The sequence below is a fragment of the Alosa pseudoharengus genome, unplaced genomic scaffold (genome assembly GCF_046254945.1).
Source record: "Alosa pseudoharengus isolate Yale_2024_CS ecotype anadromous, Long Island Sound unplaced genomic scaffold, YU_APseudo_1.1 YU_APseudo_1.1_scf_3, whole genome shotgun sequence".
Classification (NCBI taxonomy): domain Eukaryota; kingdom Metazoa; phylum Chordata; class Actinopteri; order Clupeiformes; family Clupeidae; genus Alosa; species Alosa pseudoharengus.
The window spans coordinates 1,032,966-1,055,003 of record NW_027468718.1 but is presented as its reverse complement, the minus strand read 5'-3'; the positions used below and the strand labels follow the sequence as shown (position 1 = coordinate 1,055,003).

The 22,038-nt window shown below is 41.0% G+C and overlaps 1 protein-coding gene across 1 annotated transcript; it reads right to left on the bottom strand.

The window, feature by feature from the left end:
- Positions 1–11,616: 11,616 nt before the first annotated feature.
- Positions 11,617–22,032, bottom strand: LOC143099999 (guanylate-binding protein 7-like). The gene is made up of 7 exons (XM_076262917.1): positions 21,961–22,032; positions 18,172–18,356; positions 17,798–18,040; positions 17,064–17,344; positions 16,442–16,654; positions 13,806–13,908; positions 11,617–12,010 (listed from the first exon to the last, which is right to left on the bottom strand). Exons 1-7 carry the CDS (start codon positions 21,996–21,998, stop codon positions 11,760–11,762), a joined length of 1,314 nt encoding a protein of 437 aa, XP_076119032.1. The 5' UTR covers positions 21,999–22,032; the 3' UTR covers positions 11,617–11,759.
- Between the last annotated feature and the right edge of the window lie 6 nt (positions 22,033–22,038).

Genomic DNA, 22,038 nt, shown 5'->3' with positions numbered 1-22,038 from the left:
GAGAAGTACTTACATTTCTGTTTGTAAGAGCAAATAGTGCACAGAAAACAATAAATACTTACACTATGTACATTCTCTTTCCACAAATACTTACACTATATACATTCTCTTTCCACAAATAACGGAATATTTACACTATATACATTCTCTTTCCACAAATAAATAAATATTTACACTATATACATTCTCTTTTCACAAATACTTACACTATATACATTCTCTTTCCACAAATAACGGAATATTTACACTATATACATTCTCTTTCCACAAATAAATAAATATTTACACTATATACATTCTCTTTCCACAAATAAATAAATATTTACACTATGTACATTCTCTTTCCACAAATACTTACACTATATACATTCTCTTTCCACAAATAACGGAATATTTACACTATATACATTCTCTTTCCACAAATAAATAAATATTTACACTATATACATTCTCTTTCCACAAATAAATACATATTTACACTATGTACATTCTCTTTCCACAAATACTTACACTATATACATTCTCTTTCCACAAATAACGGAATATTTACACTATATACATTCTCTTTCCACAAATAAATAAATATTTACACTATGTACATTCTCTTTCCACAAATACTTACACTATATACATTCTCTTTCCACAAATAACGGAATATTTACACTATATACATTCTCTTTCCACAAATAACATATTTACACTATGTACATTCTCTTTCCACAAATAACAACATATTTACACTATAAACATTCTCTTTCCACAAATGACATTTGCCCAAGCAGGCCCATGCCAGAGGTTTAGAAAGGTACCTATGAAAGTGGCAAGTGAATTATTATAGTGCTACAGCCCTCCATTCTCTCAACTCTGCACGCATCCACTGACATAAGCCCTCGTAATGTCAGAGAATGTTACGATTGAAGTCAGGAAGTGCAGAAAAGTGCCTTCCTGGTTGGAATTTGAAGACTTCAGTCTTCCTGAAAACTTCCAGCAAAGTATTCACATCTTTCTCAACATGGGCTGCACGGTTGGTGCCACTAGGCTGCGATATCTGCAACTCTCTGTCAACTGTGTCCATGAGGGTCTTTAAAACACCCAACCATCTGCTGACCCTGTCTGCTGTGCCTTCTGTTAGATTTGTGCCCTTATTCCTCAGAAAGGATTTGAGAAAGTTATTGAGATGCTCAAGGTGCAGATCGAGAGGTATATTTTTGCCTTTGCCACCCTTGCCATTAAAAAATCTGTTCCAAGTTCCATCATGTGCAACCTGAGGGGACATGGTGGCATTGACTTGCACTGTTAGCAGAAATGTGCTGTAGGCATACTTAGTGTGCATACTTAGTGTGCCCATATGCTGCATGCATACTTAGTGTGCATACTTAGTGTGCCCATATGCAGTAGGCATACTTAGTGTGCATACTTAGTGTGCCCATATGCTGTATGCATACTTAGTGTGCATACTTAGTGTGCCCATATGCTGTAGGCATACTTAGTGTGCATACTTAGTGTGCCCATATGCTGTAGGCACTTAATGTGCCCATATGCTGTAGGCATACTTAGTGTGCCCATATGCTTTGAACATTAGAAGTGCTGTAGGCATACTTAGTGTGCATACTTAGTGTGCCCATATGCTGTAGGCATACTTAGTGTGCATACTTAGTGTGCCCATATGCTGTAGGCATACTTAGTGTGCATACTTAGTGTGCCCATATGCTGTAGGCATACTTAGTGCGCATACTTAGTGTGCCAATATGCTGTAGGCATACTTAGTGTGCATACTTAGTATGCCCATATGCTGTATGCATACTTAGTGTGCATACTTAGTGTGCCCATATGCTGTAGGCATACTTAGTGTAAGCAAACGCTCCCCATCTCCCTTTTTCACAAACGCTCCCCATCTCCCTTTTTCACAGTGTCCAGCATGTTCCAGAGCCAAAAGCCAAAGCACAGTCTGGCCTCTATGCTGCAGCAGCAGGTGGCACCGATGCAGTGACAAGATGGTGGACTTTCTGCTCATGGTTCTCTGGGCTTTTCTTGTTCACGTAGACTCTGGTACAACCAGGCGGACGACAAGGCAGCTTCTCCTTTCCTGTGTGTTCTGCTCTTGCTGCACCACTCACTGCAGCTGACCGCTGTAGGGTGTCCGTCGAGGTCATGAACCTGTCTACCGCCACTGTGTCATGGAGCCAGGTTCTGTTCTCCGCTTCAGTCCCCTGCAGAACATGAAGCCAGGTTCTGTTCTCCGCTTCAGTCCCCTGCAGAACATGGTTCGGAATCACCCCCTCTGTAGTGGCAGGAAGAGATGGTTGAGAATAGAAATTATAAATTTGAAGACATACTTTTAAATCAGTATCTCAAAGACAATCATTTTATTCTATAAGGTCATTGTAACAGATACAAACCTGTAACATCATCCATATGGAAATGTTCTATGGCTGCTGCCAGGAAAAGAGCCGTTGTATCTGTCTGCACAAACTGTTTGTAGGCGTTGTATGCTGTGTGGGGACCTTTTTTTGCATTGCTGCACCTGTTAATCAGAAAGTTAATCAGAAAAAATTCATTGTTGTTTGAGTCATATTTTCTTCAGTCACAATTGGGTGACTTGTGTGATTCATGCAAAGTCATGTTTGGACCTTTAAATTCTCTCACCTCTTGGCAGCTATTTGATTTGATTTGATTTGATTTATTTGGAATAAAGACATATCCAAGGGATAGAAAAAAACCTGACAAAGTGCAAGCACTTATTTCCATCATGGTCCCTGATGTTACAAGACTGGACATATATCCACATAAAACAAAACAATTAAGCATCATAAAAATGAACTATGAGAGGCTGAACATATAAAAGAATCAACCTTAACCCTACCTTTCTGTATTAACGTGCATACATAAACAACACCGATGTGCATACATAGATAAAACCAAACATTCTCCATGAGCCAGGATTTTACCTTTTTCTTGAAACGATGATAATTGTCTATGCTTTATTCCAGTTTAGCAACAATAATCTGGGGTCAGCAGGGGACAGTATTAGGTCTGGGGTCAGCAGGGGACAGTATTAGGTCTGGGGTCAGCAGGGGTCTGGGTTCAGCAGGGGGCAGTATTAGGTCTGGGGTCAGCAGGGGTCTGGGTTCAGCAGGGGGCAGTATTAGGTCTGGGGTCAGCAGGGGTCTGGGTTCAGCAGGGGACAGTATTAGGTCTGGGTTCAGCAGGGGACAGTATTAGGTCTGGGTTCAGCAGGGGACAGTATTAGGTCTGGGGTCAGCAGGGGTCTGGGTTCAGCAGGGGGCAGTATTAGGTCTGGGGTCAGCAGGGGTCTGGGTTCAGCAGGGGGCAGTATTAGGTCTGGGGTCAGCAGGGGTCTGGGTTCAGCAGGGGACAGTATTAGGTCTGGGGTCAGCAGGGGTCTGGGTTCAGCAGGGGATAGTATTAGGTCTGGGGTCAGCAGGGGTCTGGGTTCAGCAGGGGACAGTATTAGGTCTGGGTTCAGCAGGGGACAGTATTAGGTCTGGGTTCAGCAGGGGTCTGGGGTCAGCGTGGGACAGTAATAGGTCTGGGTTCAGCAGGGGTCTGGGTTCAGCAGGGGACAGTATTAGGTCTGGGGTCAGCAGGGGACAGTATTAGGTCTAGGGTCGGTCTGACTCAGATCACCTCAGATCTGGTTCTGGCACAAGAGCTGATCAAATTTTACTCCAGATTTGATGCTGAGTGTGTTCCACTAATTCACGGATTGGGATAAATGCAGAGACCAAATTTCCCTCACAGGATCAAGAGTATACTTACCTATACTTATACTAAACAAATTTTACTCCAGATTTGATGTGCATTTCTTTAAATATGAAATAATGACGCTGAAAAACAACACTGGAACCAAAACAACAAGCTTCTCCTCTTTTCGATGTACAGTACATGCTGTTGTTAAAACTTTTAAAGAAGAGCAAGTGCTGGTCCTGATCATATCAGTAGTCGAACACTCTCCAGCTGTGCTCAACAACCCCTATTTTTAACTATATTTTTAACTTATCCTTGTCTCAGCAGCAGTGTTGGAAAAGTAACTAGTTACTTCAGAAAGTAACTAATGCATTACTTTCAAGTACATTTTTAAATGCTCAAATGTGACCCCACCTCCACCCTTCTTTAAAGGGACACCAGGCAACGTTTTTGTGTTAATTACTCATCTTAGTAAGTCGGTATATGGTTAAATGACTCGTTACAGGTCGAATGAAGACTCTCTCGCCCGCCCCTACTGCCTGTAGGAAGAATATCCCGCTTGCAATTTCAGTCTATGGTACCCGCCGACCGAAGCAGGATCAGTTTACAGCACAGAGGCAGGCTAACGAAACGCTAGAGATTGTTGCAAACGTGTGTATAATGGCAGAGCCCTTGACGGAAGACGCAAAGAAAAGGAAAAGAGCTTTAGACCGAGCGAGGGGGGGTTTCGTAGAGAAAAAGCATCAGGCTTGCCTGGTGTCCCTATAACAGAACTTAAAATACATGCATGTTCAATATAAATCTGAATATTATAATGTAATGGACACTTAATACAATACATTATTAACAGAAACAATGTACACAAATCTAAACTATTTTAATGTTGCTGTGGGACAGTGAGACTAGCCTCCAATCAAATGCCATGTATGTACAGTACCCTCCAGATTTATTGGCACCTCTGCTAAAGTTGACTAAAATGAGGAATATAAAATCATCTTTTGGAAATTCATCTTAGAGGTTGGTATAGTTTTATTTCAGTTAGCCTATTAGCTGGTGTGATGCTCATTGAACTCAATGCCAATCAAACCAGCTAATAGGCTAACTGAATAAACAGTCTCTAGGTATGGTGAAGGGTATGTGATGATGTGGGGCTATTTTAATTCCAAAGGCCAAGGGAACCTTATCAGGATGCATAGTATCCTGGATCCATGAAATAACTGGCCTTTAAAAATATGAATCTGCCTGCCTCTATTGGAATTTAACATTGGGGTGCCAATACTCATGACCCCTGTATTTTAAGGAAGAACATTTATTTATTTATGATACATTATTCATTCACAAAGAAAATGGGTGTCCTTAAAGGTTGGATATTTCTTAATTTTTTTACTTAAGGCATTAAGATCAATTTCCAAAAGATGATTCCTCTTTTTAGTCAACTTTAGCAGAGGTGCCAATAATTCTGGAGGGTACTGTAGATATTCTGTTTATTGGGCGTCTATATAGTTCGATAACATCTACAGACACGGTAGGGCTACCCCTCCTCTGACCCTCTCCCTCTGACAGGGAAGCTACACCAGGCGCGTAACTGAAGCGTTCCGTTCGTGACGCGTAAAATCCATTTGAGATGAATGCACTGCAAAAAATGAAATCTAACCAAGTGTTATTAATCTTATATTAAGATTAAAAAATCTATTTGGTATTGTTTTTAGTATGAAAAGACTTACCTAGCGCCCTCTCAAAAGAACATTTTGACTTAATTTAAGAAGATTTTGACTTATTTTAAGGAGTCTTATCAAGACAAATTTGCTCAACGCACTGGCAGCCAAATTTGCTTGTTTTTAGGACACATTTGCTTAACACACTGGCAGCCAAATTTGCTTGTTTTCAGGATGAGATGTCTTAAAATAAGTCAAACTTTTTTTAAATTAAGTCAAATGTTTTCACAAGGAAGCGCTAGGTAAGTCTCTTTATACTGAAAACAATACCAACTAGTTTTTTTTATCTTAATATAAGATTAATAACACTTGGTGAGATTTTGTTAGATAAGCAGTTTTTGCAGTGTGGTCTATTTTTTTTTGAACGTACGCACCGCTATCACGTCTAAATGGCAGCAAATCCTCCACTACATGCCTGGCTACCAGTTTGTTCAGTTCGGTCTGAGTTGTGTGTCCGACTATGCGTGCTTTCGAACACCCGTCCAACTCTACCTTTGACTGGCTTACCATGAGATTGTACTTGACCTCAGCCAATCGTCAGCATTTATAGGCTTGTCTCGTGCACTGCCTGCTAACCAAGGAAAAAGTATTTGCCTCTCTGCTCAGTGTCTGATGAAAAAAACTGCTTCAATTATAGTAACGCGCCAGATTTTTTGGCAGTAACAGTAACGGCGTTACTAAAATGGGAGGGTCATGTTGTTTCATAAGCTTATGATAGTAATGACTCCCGCTCATATTTTTTCGAAAGATAGGTCCCATGGAGCAGAAGTAGAAGAGCGTGACTTCAGCTTTCTATAGGGGGGGCTTTAAAGCACTACTGCTTAGTTATAAATCACTAAATGGAGCAGGCCTAAATACCTAAATCAGATATGCTTCAGTAGTACACACATTCTAGACCTCTGAGGAACATTACATGCTTTGATCTGCTATGCAGTTCAGCTCTAGAATCAACTTTTGGATGACATCAAAAAGGCCCCAACTGTTGCCAGTTTTAAATCTAGCCAGCTTCATGATCCCCTGAGGAACATCACCTGCTTCATGATCCCCTGAGGAACATCACCAGCTTCATGATCCCCTGAGGAACTGTACCAGCTTCATGATCCCCCTGAGGAACTGTACCAGTACCATGATCCCCTGTGTTTGCTCAGGTGCAGCTCACCAACAGGAGCAGGCAGTGCAATAGGACACTTTGAACTCTAAAGCCTCTCTCTGAGGAACACTCTGCTTGATCCTAGGATTCTAACAGTACCTCTCTCTGAGGAACCACTAGCTTCATGATCCTCCTTAAGTAACTTCATCTAAACCCGCAACCTGCTTATCAGATCCCATATCATCCTAACCTGACTCTCGCCAGATGAATTTCGTTCCGCCTAGCTCCACTCATCCATCTGGGATCGCTCCATTGGAGAGGTGTTTCAGAAGGCTGCATATGATTGGATAAGCCACTTGTCCATCATCTTTATTGACGTGCTACTTCAACCACTCACATCGAAGCCAACCCGTGATGCTGATGACGGTTGCTTCCTTGATGCGAGCCGCAAAACAGTCTTACAGTCACTTCTACGCTACGTCACATCTATGAAACTCCCGCCCTGCGTCCTGATTGGCTCTACCATAAAATCTGGTGCCGAAATCACTCCCAATGGAAGCGATCCCAGATGGATGTGAGTGGAGCTAGGCAGAACAAAATTCATCTGGCGAGAGTCAGGTTAATATCATCCAATCTTTTGAAGAAACTGTTGTGATATTATATGTGTTATTCTTTTTCTTATTAGTTGTTACTCTGAGATTATTCTCCCATGACAGCATATATCTGTTAGGGCTAACACAGTGAACTAGCACTTGTGCAGTTTACAGCTGACCAAAACACAATGAGCAATAACTCATGCTACCTCAACCGCCACCCCCAGGAAATAATAACCTCTTTTAAGGGCTAACTGGCTAGTGCTAATATAACCTCTTTTAGGGGCTAACTGGCTAGTGCTAATATAACCTCTTTTAGGGGCTAACTGGCTAGTGCTAATATAACCCCCACCCCCAGGATATAAAAGACTCTTTTAGGGGCTAACTGGCTAGTGCTAATATAACCCCCACCCCCAGGAAATAATAACCTCTTTTAGGGGCTAACTGGCTAGTGCTAATATAACCTCTTTTAGGGGCTAACTGGCTAGTGCTTACATAACCCCCACCCCCAGGAAATAATAGGCTCTTTCATTATGAGTGATTTACAGTTTATTTCAGATTAGAACAAAAACAAACTGACTCAGAATCAAATAACACTTCATGTGATAATTCTACATATGTCTCTACGGTATTAGAAATATATAATATAGAAACTGAGAACTGTCAAAAAATAGAGGTATATAACTTGTACTAATCTCAAGTAGTCCCCAGTTTAATCGGTGGAGTGCTCTGCCTGCCCCAGGTTACTATTTCAACCAGCGGAGGACCTTCCCCGCTACCATAGAGCCTATCCCTGCGACCCGCCCCAAGCCAGGCATGAAGGCGGCTGCCATCCCCCCCCCGGTCTCCAGAAGGTCGGCTGCGGTGTCCAGCCAGGAGGAGCCCTTCTCCTTCTCCCTCTGCTGCTCCCGCTCCTGCTGCTCCTGCTTCAGCTTGTCCACCTCCTCCTGCATCAGCCGAGCGCGCTCCTTAAAGCCCTCCTCCAAAGACTCCTGCTGCTCCTGGAACACACATACACACACACACACACACACACACCATTTGAAATACACACCACACAAAGGGAGCCATCTCCTGCACACACTCAAGATATATGGCACTTCTGTAACACCTATACTTTAAAAACACACACACACACACACAACACACACACACACACACACACACACACACTGCTACGCGCTCCAGCTCCTCTTTGGCTTTCTGCCTCTGCTCCTCCATCTGCTCCTCCACCTCCTCCTCCATCTTACCTTCAGTTTAGTGGAGACCACACGCTCTGCTCCTCCATCTTACCTTTAGTTTAGCGGAGACTGCACGCTCTCCTCCATCTTACCTTCAGTTTAGCGGAGACCACAAGCTCCATCTCCTCCTCCATCTTACCGGAGACTGCACGCTCCATCTCCTCCATCTTACCTTCAGTTTAGCGGAGACTGCACGCTCTCCTCCATCTCCTCCTCCATCTCCTCCTCCATCTTACCTTCAGTTTAGCGGAGACTGCACGCTCCAGCTCCTCTTTGGCCCTCTGCCGCTGCTCCTCCATCTTGGCCTCCATCTGGCGCAGGTTCTCCTGGTTGCTCCTCTGCTGGTCCTGGATGGCCTGCTCTTGGATGCGGTTGTAGTCCTCCAGCAGCCTCTGCTGCTGCTCCGCCTCTTCTCGCTTCATCTTCTCCGCTGCAGAGGAAAGACAGAGGATCAGCCAAGTCAATCAATCAATCAATCAATCAATCAATATTTGTTTAAATTAAGATCTGTAATACTAGGTGCTTAACAGGAGAATACTAACCATGAATGATGCTAAAAGCCTATACGTGTTTAGAAATGACTGAACTAACTAAAATAAAAAGGGAAAATAAAATATTAAAATAAAATTCTAAACAGTGTGATGAAGTGTACTACACTGAAGTGTACTAATGTGTGGTGTAGTCTACTATACTGAACTGTAGTAATGTGTGATGTAGTGTAGTGTACTATACTGAAGTGTAGTAATGTGTGATGTAGTGTACTATACTGAAGTGTAGTAATGTGTGATGTAAGGTGTGATGTAGTGTACTATACTGAAGTGTACTAATGTGTGGTGTAGTGTACTATACTGAAGTGTACTAATGTGTGGTGTAGTGTACTATACTGAAGTGTAGTAATGTGTGATGTAGTGTAGTGTACTATACTGAAGTGTAGTAATGTGTGATGTAGTGTACTATACTGAAGTGTAGTAATGTGTGATGATGTAGTGTACTATACTAAAGTGTAGTAATGTGTGATGTAGTGTACTATACTGAAGTGTACTAATGTGTGATGTAAGGTGTGATGTAGTGTACTATACTGAAGTGTACTAATGTGTGATGTTGTAGTGTATGAACTATACTGAAGTGTACTAATGTGTGATGTAGTGTACTATACTGAAGTGTAGTAATGTGTGATGTAGTGTAGTGTACTATACTGAAGTGTACTAATGTGTGATGTAGTCTACTATACTGAAGTGTAGTAATGTGTGATGATGTAGTGTACTACTGAAGTGTAGTAATGTGTATGATGATGTAGTGTACTATACTGAAGTGTACTAATGTGTGATGTAATGTGTGATGTAGTCTACTATACTGAAGTGTAGTAATGTGTGATGATGTAGTGTACTACTGAAGTGTAGTAATGTGTATGATGATGTAGTGTACTATACTGAAGTGTAGTAATGTGTGATGTAGTGTACTATACTGAAGTGTAGTAATGTGTGATGTAGTGTACTATACTGAAGTGTAGTAATGTGTATGATGATGTAGTGTACTACTGAAGTGTAGTAATGTGTATGATGATGTAGTGTACTATACTGAAGTGTAGTAATGTGTGATGTAGTGTACTATACTGAAGTGTAGTAAGTGTACTATACTGAAGTGTAGTAATGTGTGATGTAGTGTACTATACTGAAGTGTAGTAATGTGTATGATGATGTAGTGTACTACTGAAGTGTAGTAATGTGTATGATGATGTAGTGTACTATACTGAAGTGTAGTAATGTGTGATGTAGTGTACTATACTGAAGTGTAGTAATGTGTGATGTAGTGTACTATACTGAAGTGTAGTAATGTGTATGATGATGTAGTGTACTACTGAAGTGTAGTAATGTGTATGATGATGTAGTGTACTATACTGAAGTGTAGTAATGTGTGATGATGTAGTGTACTATACTGAAGTGTAGTAATGTGTGATGTAGTGTACTATACTGAAGTGTAGTAATGTGTATGATGATGTAGTGTACTACTGAAGTGTAGTAATGTGTATGATGATGTAGTGTACTATACTGAAGTGTACTAATGTGTGATGTAATGTGTGATGTAGTCTACTATACTGAAGTGTAGTAATGTGTGATGATGTAGTGTACTACTGAAGTGTAGTAATGTGTATGATGATGTAGTGTACTATACTGAAGTGTAGTAATTTGTGGTTTAGTATGCTATACAGAAGTGTAATAATGTACCTTCCATCCTCTGCTGGGCTTCAGTAAGGGAGCGGTCAGCCGCCAGGATGTTCTCCCCAACGGCACTTTTCTCCTTTAGATAGTCCGTCAGGACCTCCTCTCTCTGGCAGAACACACATGCAAGATGAGCCTACCATCTCTTCCAAAATCACAGCCACACAGATAGTACACACAGGACACTTTACCTCTACGTCACCCCTCTAGAACTAAGAACACTTCAACGTCACCCCTCTAGAACTGAGAACACTTCACCTCTACGTCACCCATCTAGAACTGAGAACACTTGACCTCTACGTCACCCCTCTAGAACTGAGAACACTTCTACATCACCCCTCTAGAACTGAGAACACTTCAACGTCACCCTTCTAGAACTGAGAACACTTCACCTCTACGTCACCCTTCTAGAACTGAGAACACTTCTACGTCACCCCTCTAGAACTGAGAACACTTCTACGTCACCCCCTCTAGAACTGAGAACACTTCAACGTCACCCTTCTAGAACTGAGAACACTTCACCTCTACGTCACCTTTCTAGAACTGAGAACACTTCAACGTCACCCCTCTAGAACTGAGAACACTTCAACATTACCCTTCTAGAACTGAGAACACTTCAACGTCACCCCTCTAGAACTGAGAACACTTCACCTCTACGTCACCTTTCTAGAACTGAGAACACTTCTACCTCACCCCTCTAGAACTGAGAACACTTCTACGTCACCCCTCTAGAACTGAGAACACTTCAACGTCACCCCTCTAGAACTGAGAACACTTCACTTCTACGTCACCCCTCTAGAACTGAGTACACTTCAACATCACCCCTCTAGAACTGAGCACACTTCTACATCACCCCTCTAGAACTGAGAACACTTGACCTCTACATCCCCCTTATAGAACTGAAAATACTTCTACATCACCCTTCTAAAACTGAGAACACTGCCAACTAGGGCTGGGCGATATGAGATACTAGATTCTGCCTCTGCTCCTCCATCTGCTCCTCCACCTCCTCCTCCATCTTACCTTCAGTTTAGTGGAGACCACACGCTCTGCTCCTCCATCTTACCTTTAGTTTAGCGGAGACTGCACGCTCTCCTCCATCTTACCTTCAGTTTAGCGGAGACCACAAGCTCCATCTCCTCCTCCATCTTACCGGAGACTGCACGCTCCATCTCCTCCATCTTACCTTCAGTTTAGCGGAGACTGCACGCTCTCCTCCATCTCCTCCTCCATCTCCTCCTCCATCTTACCTTCAGTTTAGCGGAGACTGCACGCTCCAGCTCCTCTTTGGCCCTCTGCCGCTGCTCCTCCATCTTGGCCTCCATCTGGCGCAGGTTCTCCTGGTTGCTCCTCTGCTGGTCCTGGATGGCCTGCTCTTGGATGCGGTTGTAGTCCTCCAGCAGCCTCTGCTGCTGCTCCGCCTCTTCTCGCTTCATCTTCTCCGCTGCAGAGGAAAGACAGAGGATCAGCCAAGTCAATCAATCAATCAATCAATCAATCAATATTTGTTTAAATTAAGATCTGTAATACTAGGTGCTTAACAGGAGAATACTAACCATGAATGATGCTAAAAGCCTATACGTGTTTAGAAATGACTGAACTAACTAAAATAAAAAGGGAAAATAAAATATTAAAATAAAATTCTAAACAGTGTGATGAAGTGTACTACACTGAAGTGTACTAATGTGTGGTGTAGTCTACTATACTGAACTGTAGTAATGTGTGATGTAGTGTAGTGTACTATACTGAAGTGTAGTAATGTGTGATGTAGTGTACTATACTGAAGTGTAGTAATGTGTGATGTAAGGTGTGATGTAGTGTACTATACTGAAGTGTACTAATGTGTGGTGTAGTGTACTATACTGAAGTGTACTAATGTGTGGTGTAGTGTACTATACTGAAGTGTAGTAATGTGTGATGTAGTGTAGTGTACTATACTGAAGTGTAGTAATGTGTGATGTAGTGTACTATACTGAAGTGTAGTAATGTGTGATGATGTAGTGTACTATACTAAAGTGTAGTAATGTGTGATGTAGTGTACTATACTGAAGTGTACTAATGTGTGATGTAAGGTGTGATGTAGTGTACTATACTGAAGTGTACTAATGTGTGATGTTGTAGTGTATGAACTATACTGAAGTGTACTAATGTGTGATGTAGTGTACTATACTGAAGTGTAGTAATGTGTGATGTAGTGTAGTGTACTATACTGAAGTGTACTAATGTGTGATGTAGTCTACTATACTGAAGTGTAGTAATGTGTGATGATGTAGTGTACTACTGAAGTGTAGTAATGTGTATGATGATGTAGTGTACTATACTGAAGTGTACTAATGTGTGATGTAATGTGTGATGTAGTCTACTATACTGAAGTGTAGTAATGTGTGATGATGTAGTGTACTACTGAAGTGTAGTAATGTGTATGATGATGTAGTGTACTATACTGAAGTGTAGTAATGTGTGATGTAGTGTACTATACTGAAGTGTAGTAATGTGTGATGTAGTGTACTATACTGAAGTGTAGTAATGTGTATGATGATGTAGTGTACTACTGAAGTGTAGTAATGTGTATGATGATGTAGTGTACTATACTGAAGTGTAGTAATGTGTGATGTAGTGTACTATACTGAAGTGTAGTAAGTGTACTATACTGAAGTGTAGTAATGTGTGATGTAGTGTACTATACTGAAGTGTAGTAATGTGTATGATGATGTAGTGTACTACTGAAGTGTAGTAATGTGTATGATGATGTAGTGTACTATACTGAAGTGTAGTAATGTGTGATGTAGTGTACTATACTGAAGTGTAGTAATGTGTGATGTAGTGTACTATACTGAAGTGTAGTAATGTGTATGATGATGTAGTGTACTACTGAAGTGTAGTAATGTGTATGATGATGTAGTGTACTATACTGAAGTGTAGTAATGTGTGATGATGTAGTGTACTATACTGAAGTGTAGTAATGTGTGATGTAGTGTACTATACTGAAGTGTAGTAATGTGTATGATGATGTAGTGTACTACTGAAGTGTAGTAATGTGTATGATGATGTAGTGTACTATACTGAAGTGTACTAATGTGTGATGTAATGTGTGATGTAGTCTACTATACTGAAGTGTAGTAATGTGTGATGATGTAGTGTACTACTGAAGTGTAGTAATGTGTATGATGATGTAGTGTACTATACTGAAGTGTAGTAATTTGTGGTTTAGTATGCTATACAGAAGTGTAATAATGTACCTTCCATCCTCTGCTGGGCTTCAGTAAGGGAGCGGTCAGCCGCCAGGATGTTCTCCCCAACGGCACTTTTCTCCTTTAGATAGTCCGTCAGGACCTCCTCTCTCTGGCAGAACACACATGCAAGATGAGCCTACCATCTCTTCCAAAATCACAGCCACACAGATAGTACACACAGGACACTTTACCTCTACGTCACCCCTCTAGAACTAAGAACACTTCAACGTCACCCCTCTAGAACTGAGAACACTTCACCTCTACGTCACCCATCTAGAACTGAGAACACTTGACCTCTACGTCACCCCTCTAGAACTGAGAACACTTCTACATCACCCCTCTAGAACTGAGAACACTTCAACGTCACCCTTCTAGAACTGAGAACACTTCACCTCTACGTCACCCTTCTAGAACTGAGAACACTTCTACGTCACCCCTCTAGAACTGAGAACACTTCTACGTCACCCCCTCTAGAACTGAGAACACTTCAACGTCACCCTTCTAGAACTGAGAACACTTCACCTCTACGTCACCTTTCTAGAACTGAGAACACTTCAACGTCACCCCTCTAGAACTGAGAACACTTCAACATTACCCTTCTAGAACTGAGAACACTTCAACGTCACCCCTCTAGAACTGAGAACACTTCACCTCTACGTCACCTTTCTAGAACTGAGAACACTTCTACCTCACCCCTCTAGAACTGAGAACACTTCTACGTCACCCCTCTAGAACTGAGAACACTTCAACGTCACCCCTCTAGAACTGAGAACACTTCACTTCTACGTCACCCCTCTAGAACTGAGTACACTTCAACATCACCCCTCTAGAACTGAGCACACTTCTACATCACCCCTCTAGAACTGAGAACACTTGACCTCTACATCCCCCTTATAGAACTGAAAATACTTCTACATCACCCTTCTAAAACTGAGAACACTGCCAACTAGGGCTGGGCGATATGGCTGAAAACTGTATCACGATATAAGTATTTCATATCAGTCGTTATCGATAATTATTGATTTTTTTTTTTTAAATCTATTTCAGATAAGGACCAGAAGGGAGAAAAAAAGTTCAATTTAAACACTTATTTTAAACTTAACCAATTCCTCTGATTTTAATCACCTCAGTTATCAATCAAAGCAAACAGGGGGAAAAATAGCAATACAATGATGAAAAACACTCAAATAAATAAATGTGCACATAAGTCTGAATGAAAAGCAGCACTGGTTGAAGCCTGGAAATATTGTAAACAAAGTACCTTAATTTGCTAGTTTATCATAGTCTACTGGTTAGACTGTTCAGTTTCCCCATACTTTTTCTCCTTGGGACAGGCCCGTTTGAGTCTTGGAAAATACTTTTCCATTTGCATCGGGATTGAGATGATTAGAATTTAGCAGTCAATTTGAATGCAACAGTTTTGAAAAAATTCGTGCAGCGTACTAATGATGCTAACCGGATTTAATAGCAATTTAGCAGTCGTCTTGCACGATTGTGAATGTTTGGATTACATGTGCATGAGGAGGGATGCGCCTGTTGAGAGGGAGAGAGAGAGAGAGAGCGCGCAAGGGGCAAGGACTCATTGAGAGTCTGTGTTGAGGTAGGCCTACTTCTATCGCCTAGGCTACTCTGGTCGAGTTGCACATACCTACAATGCAAGATATATTTAGCCTATTTATTTATGGACAACGTAAGGCGGGAGGTGTGTGTTGCTTTTAATTATCGAATGTTCTATCGAACGTATTTTTTATTGATATCGATTACATGTCTATTGCGATATATATCGCTATCGTTTTATCGCCCAGCCCTACTGCCAACCCCCTTAACTTCTTTCATCTGCTCCGAAAGAAACATTAAACATCTATCCATCACTTAACCTGATAAGACACACCTCACACACACAAACCTCTCGGTAATACTTGATAATAACTACGCACAAGTCACCATTTATTAAGCCTTTGTTACGTATTAGTTAATGGTTTGTTCATCATTCGTAATATATTGTTCATACATAATTTATCATCAGTAAAGCATTTGTTCACACAGTTATAAATGGTTTGTTCATAGTAAATAAGCCTATCCAAAAGATATGTTTGTAAGTACATGATTTATACTCAATAAATAATGAAACAACCACTTATAATGAAACAGCTTCCCCAGTATAAACCAGCTGCAAACTATTACAAAATGCTTTGTTCGTCATTTGTAAAGCATTGTTCCTATGTTAATTCTCACAAATAAAGTATTTGTAGAAACAGTTATAAATGTTCTTTTCATAGTAAATAAGCCTATATCTAAAATATGTTTATAAATTATTGTAAATACTTAATAAATGATGCAATAATATTTTCTTGATGAAGTAATATTTCCATTATTTAACAGTTGTTACATACACATGCACTAATGATTAGTTACATATTTTATAAACCATTTTCTAATACTATAATTCATGATTAACTCAGAGTTACAAATGGTTTGTTAATGATATTTTGTGAGCTCATTTAAAGTGAGGACGTTTTTGCCTTGCAACGCATTTACAAATAAGTTATGAAGTGACTATGCAAATATGTCTGTTCTGACACCCCTAACACACACACAAATGGCAACACACACACACACACACACACACCCTCTGGCCTCACCAGTAGTCCAGTGCCCTCCGCTGCCCTGTAGAGTTGTGTGGCCTTCTCCAGGTGTGAGCGGTAGGTGCCGTGCCCCCCCGGCCTCATGTACGACCCCCCCACCACGCCCTCGTCCAGGCCAGCAAACACACGGGACAGGACGCCTCGACACACACGCCTGGACTCCTGCACGTTACGCCGACACCACTCCTCATACCGCTCCTGCACGCTCCTCTGAAGAGAAACACACACAGACCAGAATAAAGACTCAGGTACCAATGTCATACCAAGCTGACACGTTCAGGCACCAAACTAAAGGGCAATTCCATGGAAAATTATGTTTTTTGTAACATCCATAACGCCAATAAAATGTGATGGTATGGTATGATGAATGATTACATGAAATTTGAGCATTTGCTATTTTTGGCTGAAGGATGTACATGAGAAAAAATGCACAAAAAATTAATGTTATCATTCACATCATACAAATGCCAAGGCATTTCACTGGCGTTATGGATGTGGCAAAAAGTCAATTTTTTTGTGGAATTGCCATAAAGGTCCAGGATGTGTGTATGGTGTATGGTGAGTGTGTGTAAGGTATGTGTGTGTGTGTGTGTGTGTGTATGAGTGTGGTGTGTTGTACCATGAGCTCGAGCTGGTACTTGTGTTCCTGGTCGTTGAAGGATCCGCTAACGAAGATGCTGACGGCCTGTTTCTCTGCATCAGCGTGAATCTTAGACAGCGCCTCCTGTGTCTCGGTGGGTAAGCGCACCCAGCGCTCCATCTCTCTCTGGTAGAACTCCAGCGCCTCTGTCACGGCCCGCCCGTTCTGGATCAGCGCCAGCGACTCCACAGCGCTGTCCAGACAGGGCACCTGCCCACTGCGGATCGCCTCCACATACGTCTCTGCCAGGCTGCCCAGCACTGCAGGACACACGATCATTATATACCAGCTAACGCTAACTAGCATAAATGCCCATTAGCACTAATGCCCATTATATACCAGCTAAAGCTAACTAGCACACATGCCTATTTTATACCAGATAATGCTAACTAGCACACATGCCAATTATACCAGCTAATGCTAACTAGCACACATGCCAATTATACCATCTAATGCTTACTAGCACAAATGCCTATTTTATACCATATAATGCTAACTAGCACAAATTCCATTTATATACCAGCTAATGCTAACTAGCACAAATTTCATTTATGCGTTGGTTTAATACTATTAATAGTATGGTATTAGCATTTGGACCTAAGTGATAGGCTATTAATACTACAAGTAGGGCACGGTGCTGGGGTATTAACACTGGTGCTGGGGCATTAACACTGGGGCATTAGCATTGGGACATTAATGCTGATGCTACCCACTCCTGCCGGTGACACCCAGGCCTCCTCTCATGGTTTTGGGTTTGGCGCTGCTGAAGATGTGGCTGCAGAACTGCTTGGCCGCCTCCACAAAGTCGCTGTCCAGGTCTTTATCCGTCAGCTCCTCCATGCGCCGCATATTCTTGGTGCTGGCCGGACGCTCGAACACGAAGCAGCGCCGCTCAGCAAAGAAATCCCTCAGGCCCTGACGCACCTGGTTGTGTCTCAAGATCTCAGCAGAGTGGCCTATTAACACAACACAACAAAATCTCTAAGCCACTAGTGTGTGTGTGTGTGTGTATGTCACCTGGTTTGAGCTTGTGTGAGTATGTATGTATGTATGTATATTTGTGTGTGTGTGTGTGTGTGTGTCTCACCTGGTTTGAGCTTCAGGGCGTTCTCGAGGTACTGGTCAGCAGTGATGGGTTTGCCTTTCAGGATCAGCTCCAGAGTGAAGTCTCTGACCGTCCACACAAAGGACGGGAACACACGCATCAGCTCCGTGGTCTGGTCATAACCGCTGGACTTAACCTTGATGTGCTCTGTCAGTTCCGTCACGTACCTGTAGGGGGAGCTGTTCAGGAGAATGGGACTTCTATCTCATGCTATGCTGCACCTCAGTTCATCAAAGACTGGACATGTATTTAATAATGGGTTCTTTATGTCCTTTAAGCAGATTCAAGAGAAATTCAATATCCCAAATCAGTGCCTTTTCGAATACATACAGTTACGGGAAGCGGTTAAGAAATATGTAAACATCAACAGCATCAACAACCTCAATTCTCTTTTATACAACAAACTGTGCTACATAAAGCCAAAGAAAAAACTTTCGCAAATGTACAACTTGTTAACATCTAACGAAGAAGCTGTGTCAATCCCCATACATAAATGGTCCAAGGACATAAAGAATCTACCTAGAGAACTGAACTGGCAAAAAATATGTAACACATTCTCTATGTCTTGTAATTCTAAAGTTCAGCTGATCCAATATAAAGTCCTACATAGAGCCCATATAACTACGAAGCAACTCTACCAGATGGGCTTTAGTCAAAATAGTAAATGTCTACACTGTCCAGATTCTATTGATGATTATTTCCATGCTCTCTGAGACTGTATATGCATCAACTCCTTTTGGACAGAAGTGATCAAAATACTATCTGAAATACTGAACTATGACATCCCCTTATGCCCCATTATTGTACTCCTTGGTGACTTGTCTAACTTAGATGTCAATAAGACAGTTAAGCCTTTTATCTTGATTGCTTTTACTATTGCAAAAAAAACTATTTTATTAAATTGGAAAAATAGAATAAAAATCTCTATAAATCAATGGCTCAATCTTTTAACTAATCACTCAAATCTAGAAAAACTTACTGCATCTTTGAAAAACGAACATGACATCTTATGAAGACTCATGGTCCCCCTTTTTGCAGTATTTGCAACGCTGATTCCTCAGCCGATGAATGTTGTTACTATTATGTCTGCTCCTTGTAATGATTGTGTACGTGTTGCTGCTCAATACAGCTAGTTAAGCTCAGGTAGCTCTGTGAACAGGTGAACTTTGTCATGTCTATGTCTATGTGTATGTTAATTGTTGTCACTGTGTACTTTGTGTGTCGTTTAAATAAAAAAATAAAAATAAAAAAAGACTGGACTTTTCTCACTCCAACCACAGACTGTTCACCCCACTCCCCTCAGGGAGGCGTTACAGGTCTCTCCGCACCCAAACCAGCAGGTTCAGAGGAAGCTTCTTTCCTGCGGCTGGCACCCTACTGAACTCTAGCTCTGTGTTAAAACAAGGCAGATATGACGAGGTATTGCAACAATGTTTACAGAGATACACTGTAAGGTTGGCTGCAAAGATTATGCAGACTGTTACGATTGACTGACTCTCGCGCAGACACACACATTATCGAAATCATACATATTAAGATTCCTGGTAGAATTCTCAATGTTTTTGGCCTCTATGTGTATAGTTACATAGTCTGTCTGTTCTTGGTCTTGGATTTTGTGAAATAAATTTCTAAATAAATGCGACTTACAGTCCGGTGCGACTTATATATGTTTTTTCCCTCTTCATGAGGCATTTTTTGACTGTTTTACTGTTAACGTAGTATTTTTCAAACCTGCAGTTAATCGGGTAATCAGTACCTTTCTCCACCGCTACCGCAATTTGCGAACGTTAACAACTGAACGATATACTTCAATCACAAGCGCAGTTGTATGAAGTTAACTATTTGTGTTGCCGAACAGAGCACCAATACAAAACAGAGTTGATATGGCAAGCCAATTTAACGTGACAAACTGAAGTAGGCCTAGCTTATTCTCGCAGTTCATAAGCAGCCATTTTCCAAGTGGCGCAGTACCTGCCATAATTCAGCTGCCAATACAAAAGTATACTCGTCATTGGCACTTAGCGGGTGCTAATTTCGAGCGTTATTCTTTCTGTAATTAATTAATCAAAATGAATCAATTCATTCAATTAATCATTGCTCTTCTCTAAAATTGAAGCCTACTGTAGCCTAGATATATCATATTTTGCTCTTCTCTAAAATTAAAGCCCACTGTAGCCTAGATATATAGTATTTTGCTCTTCTCTAAAATTAAAGCCTACTGTAGCCTAGATATATAGTATTTTTTCTTCTCTAAAATATAAGCCTACTGTAGCCTTCAGTAGATATATAGTATTTTGTTCTTCTCTAAAATGGAAAAAATACTTTTTTCCCTTTTTTCATCAAAATTCGCTGGTTTACTTTACCAAAAGTGCACGGTAGCAACTAGGGACAGCAACTAACGTTTAATTTCAAAGTAGTGTTGTCACGATACCAAAATTAATGTTTCGATACCGATACCAAGTCAAGAATTGCGATTTGGATACTTCTTCGAAACTTTTAAAAAAATATATTTGATTTGGGGGCCCCACCACCTTGACATCATCATCAGTAATATTGAATATACTGTAGTGTGATCATTCACACCAGTGGCCATCCCAGATTCTGCTTGACTCTCTTCACACAAACACACATGGAAAATTATGGCTTATGTCATATTTCATATATTCTGCATAATTACTAGTAAATATATTTAGCAATTTGAAAACTATTCTAAAACTATAACTATTTTTAAACTATTACACTTAGGCATATCTTTAATGTGGTGTGTAGGTCTAATTGAGTGCACATTGGTGATGTGTAGGTGTAATTGAGTGCCTGTTACTTTAAGAGATACGTGAGAGTAATTGACCTTGTCTCACGGTTTTAGTCTAGTGAATAAAAGTTGCGCATAGAGCATAAGGATATGTGGATGCAATTAATTATGTTTTGTATGTCATTAGATAAAATAAATGTTCAAAAAATGTACAAGTCGAAGAAAATCTTTCTGGGATCATAGAAGAGATAAGTGTCTTGCAATGTTCATTAATGATTTTAGCGAGCAATAATTGTCAAACGTGACCTGAGCTAGCGGGATAGTTAGCAAGGATCTCTCTTCAGATGTAAATGTTTGCCATGGTTGCTTAGCCTATTTCTAAATTACATTGAATCCAAATAGTAGGCCTAAATGACCAAAATCCCACAGCCTAGGTAGGTTAGCAACACAAACTTGAGAGATGCAAGTGAGCAAATCAACTTGATATTAGCCTATTATTATGTGTTACCATAGCATCACTTGAACTAGCAGCCATGTCTCGCTGTTTATAGCACGACAGCTGCGCTTACGTGTGTGTGAGGAGAAAAGACGCACAGCCACAGGTTAGGGGAGGAGGCGCTAGAAGCATGCCTTGTGCACATGCATGTTACTTCAAAAGAACACGGTCATTCGATAGTAGTATCGATACTAATAAAATTAGGCATCGTGACATTTTTAATTTCAGGGTATTGCGATACTTTTGTAGTATCGGTGCACCGTGCAACACTATTTCAAAGTCGATTAATTTCTTGTTATTTTTTGTTTGATCTATAAACCAAGACTATGTCCTCAAATGCCTTGTTTTGTCCACACATCAAAGATATTTAGTTTCCTCTACGGAGGAAGTAAAGACGTGACACAAGACATGACACAAACCGATTAACCAATTACTAAAATAGTTGGCGATTCATTTAATAGATAATTTAATCTCTCTCTCTCTCTCTCTCTCTCTCTCTCTGTCTGTGTGAGTGAAAGGATACTGCAGTTTCTCCAGGGCAGTGTTGTCGATGGTGCCCATACTGTTGTAGACCAGAGAGCTGCTGAGTAGAACAGCCAGA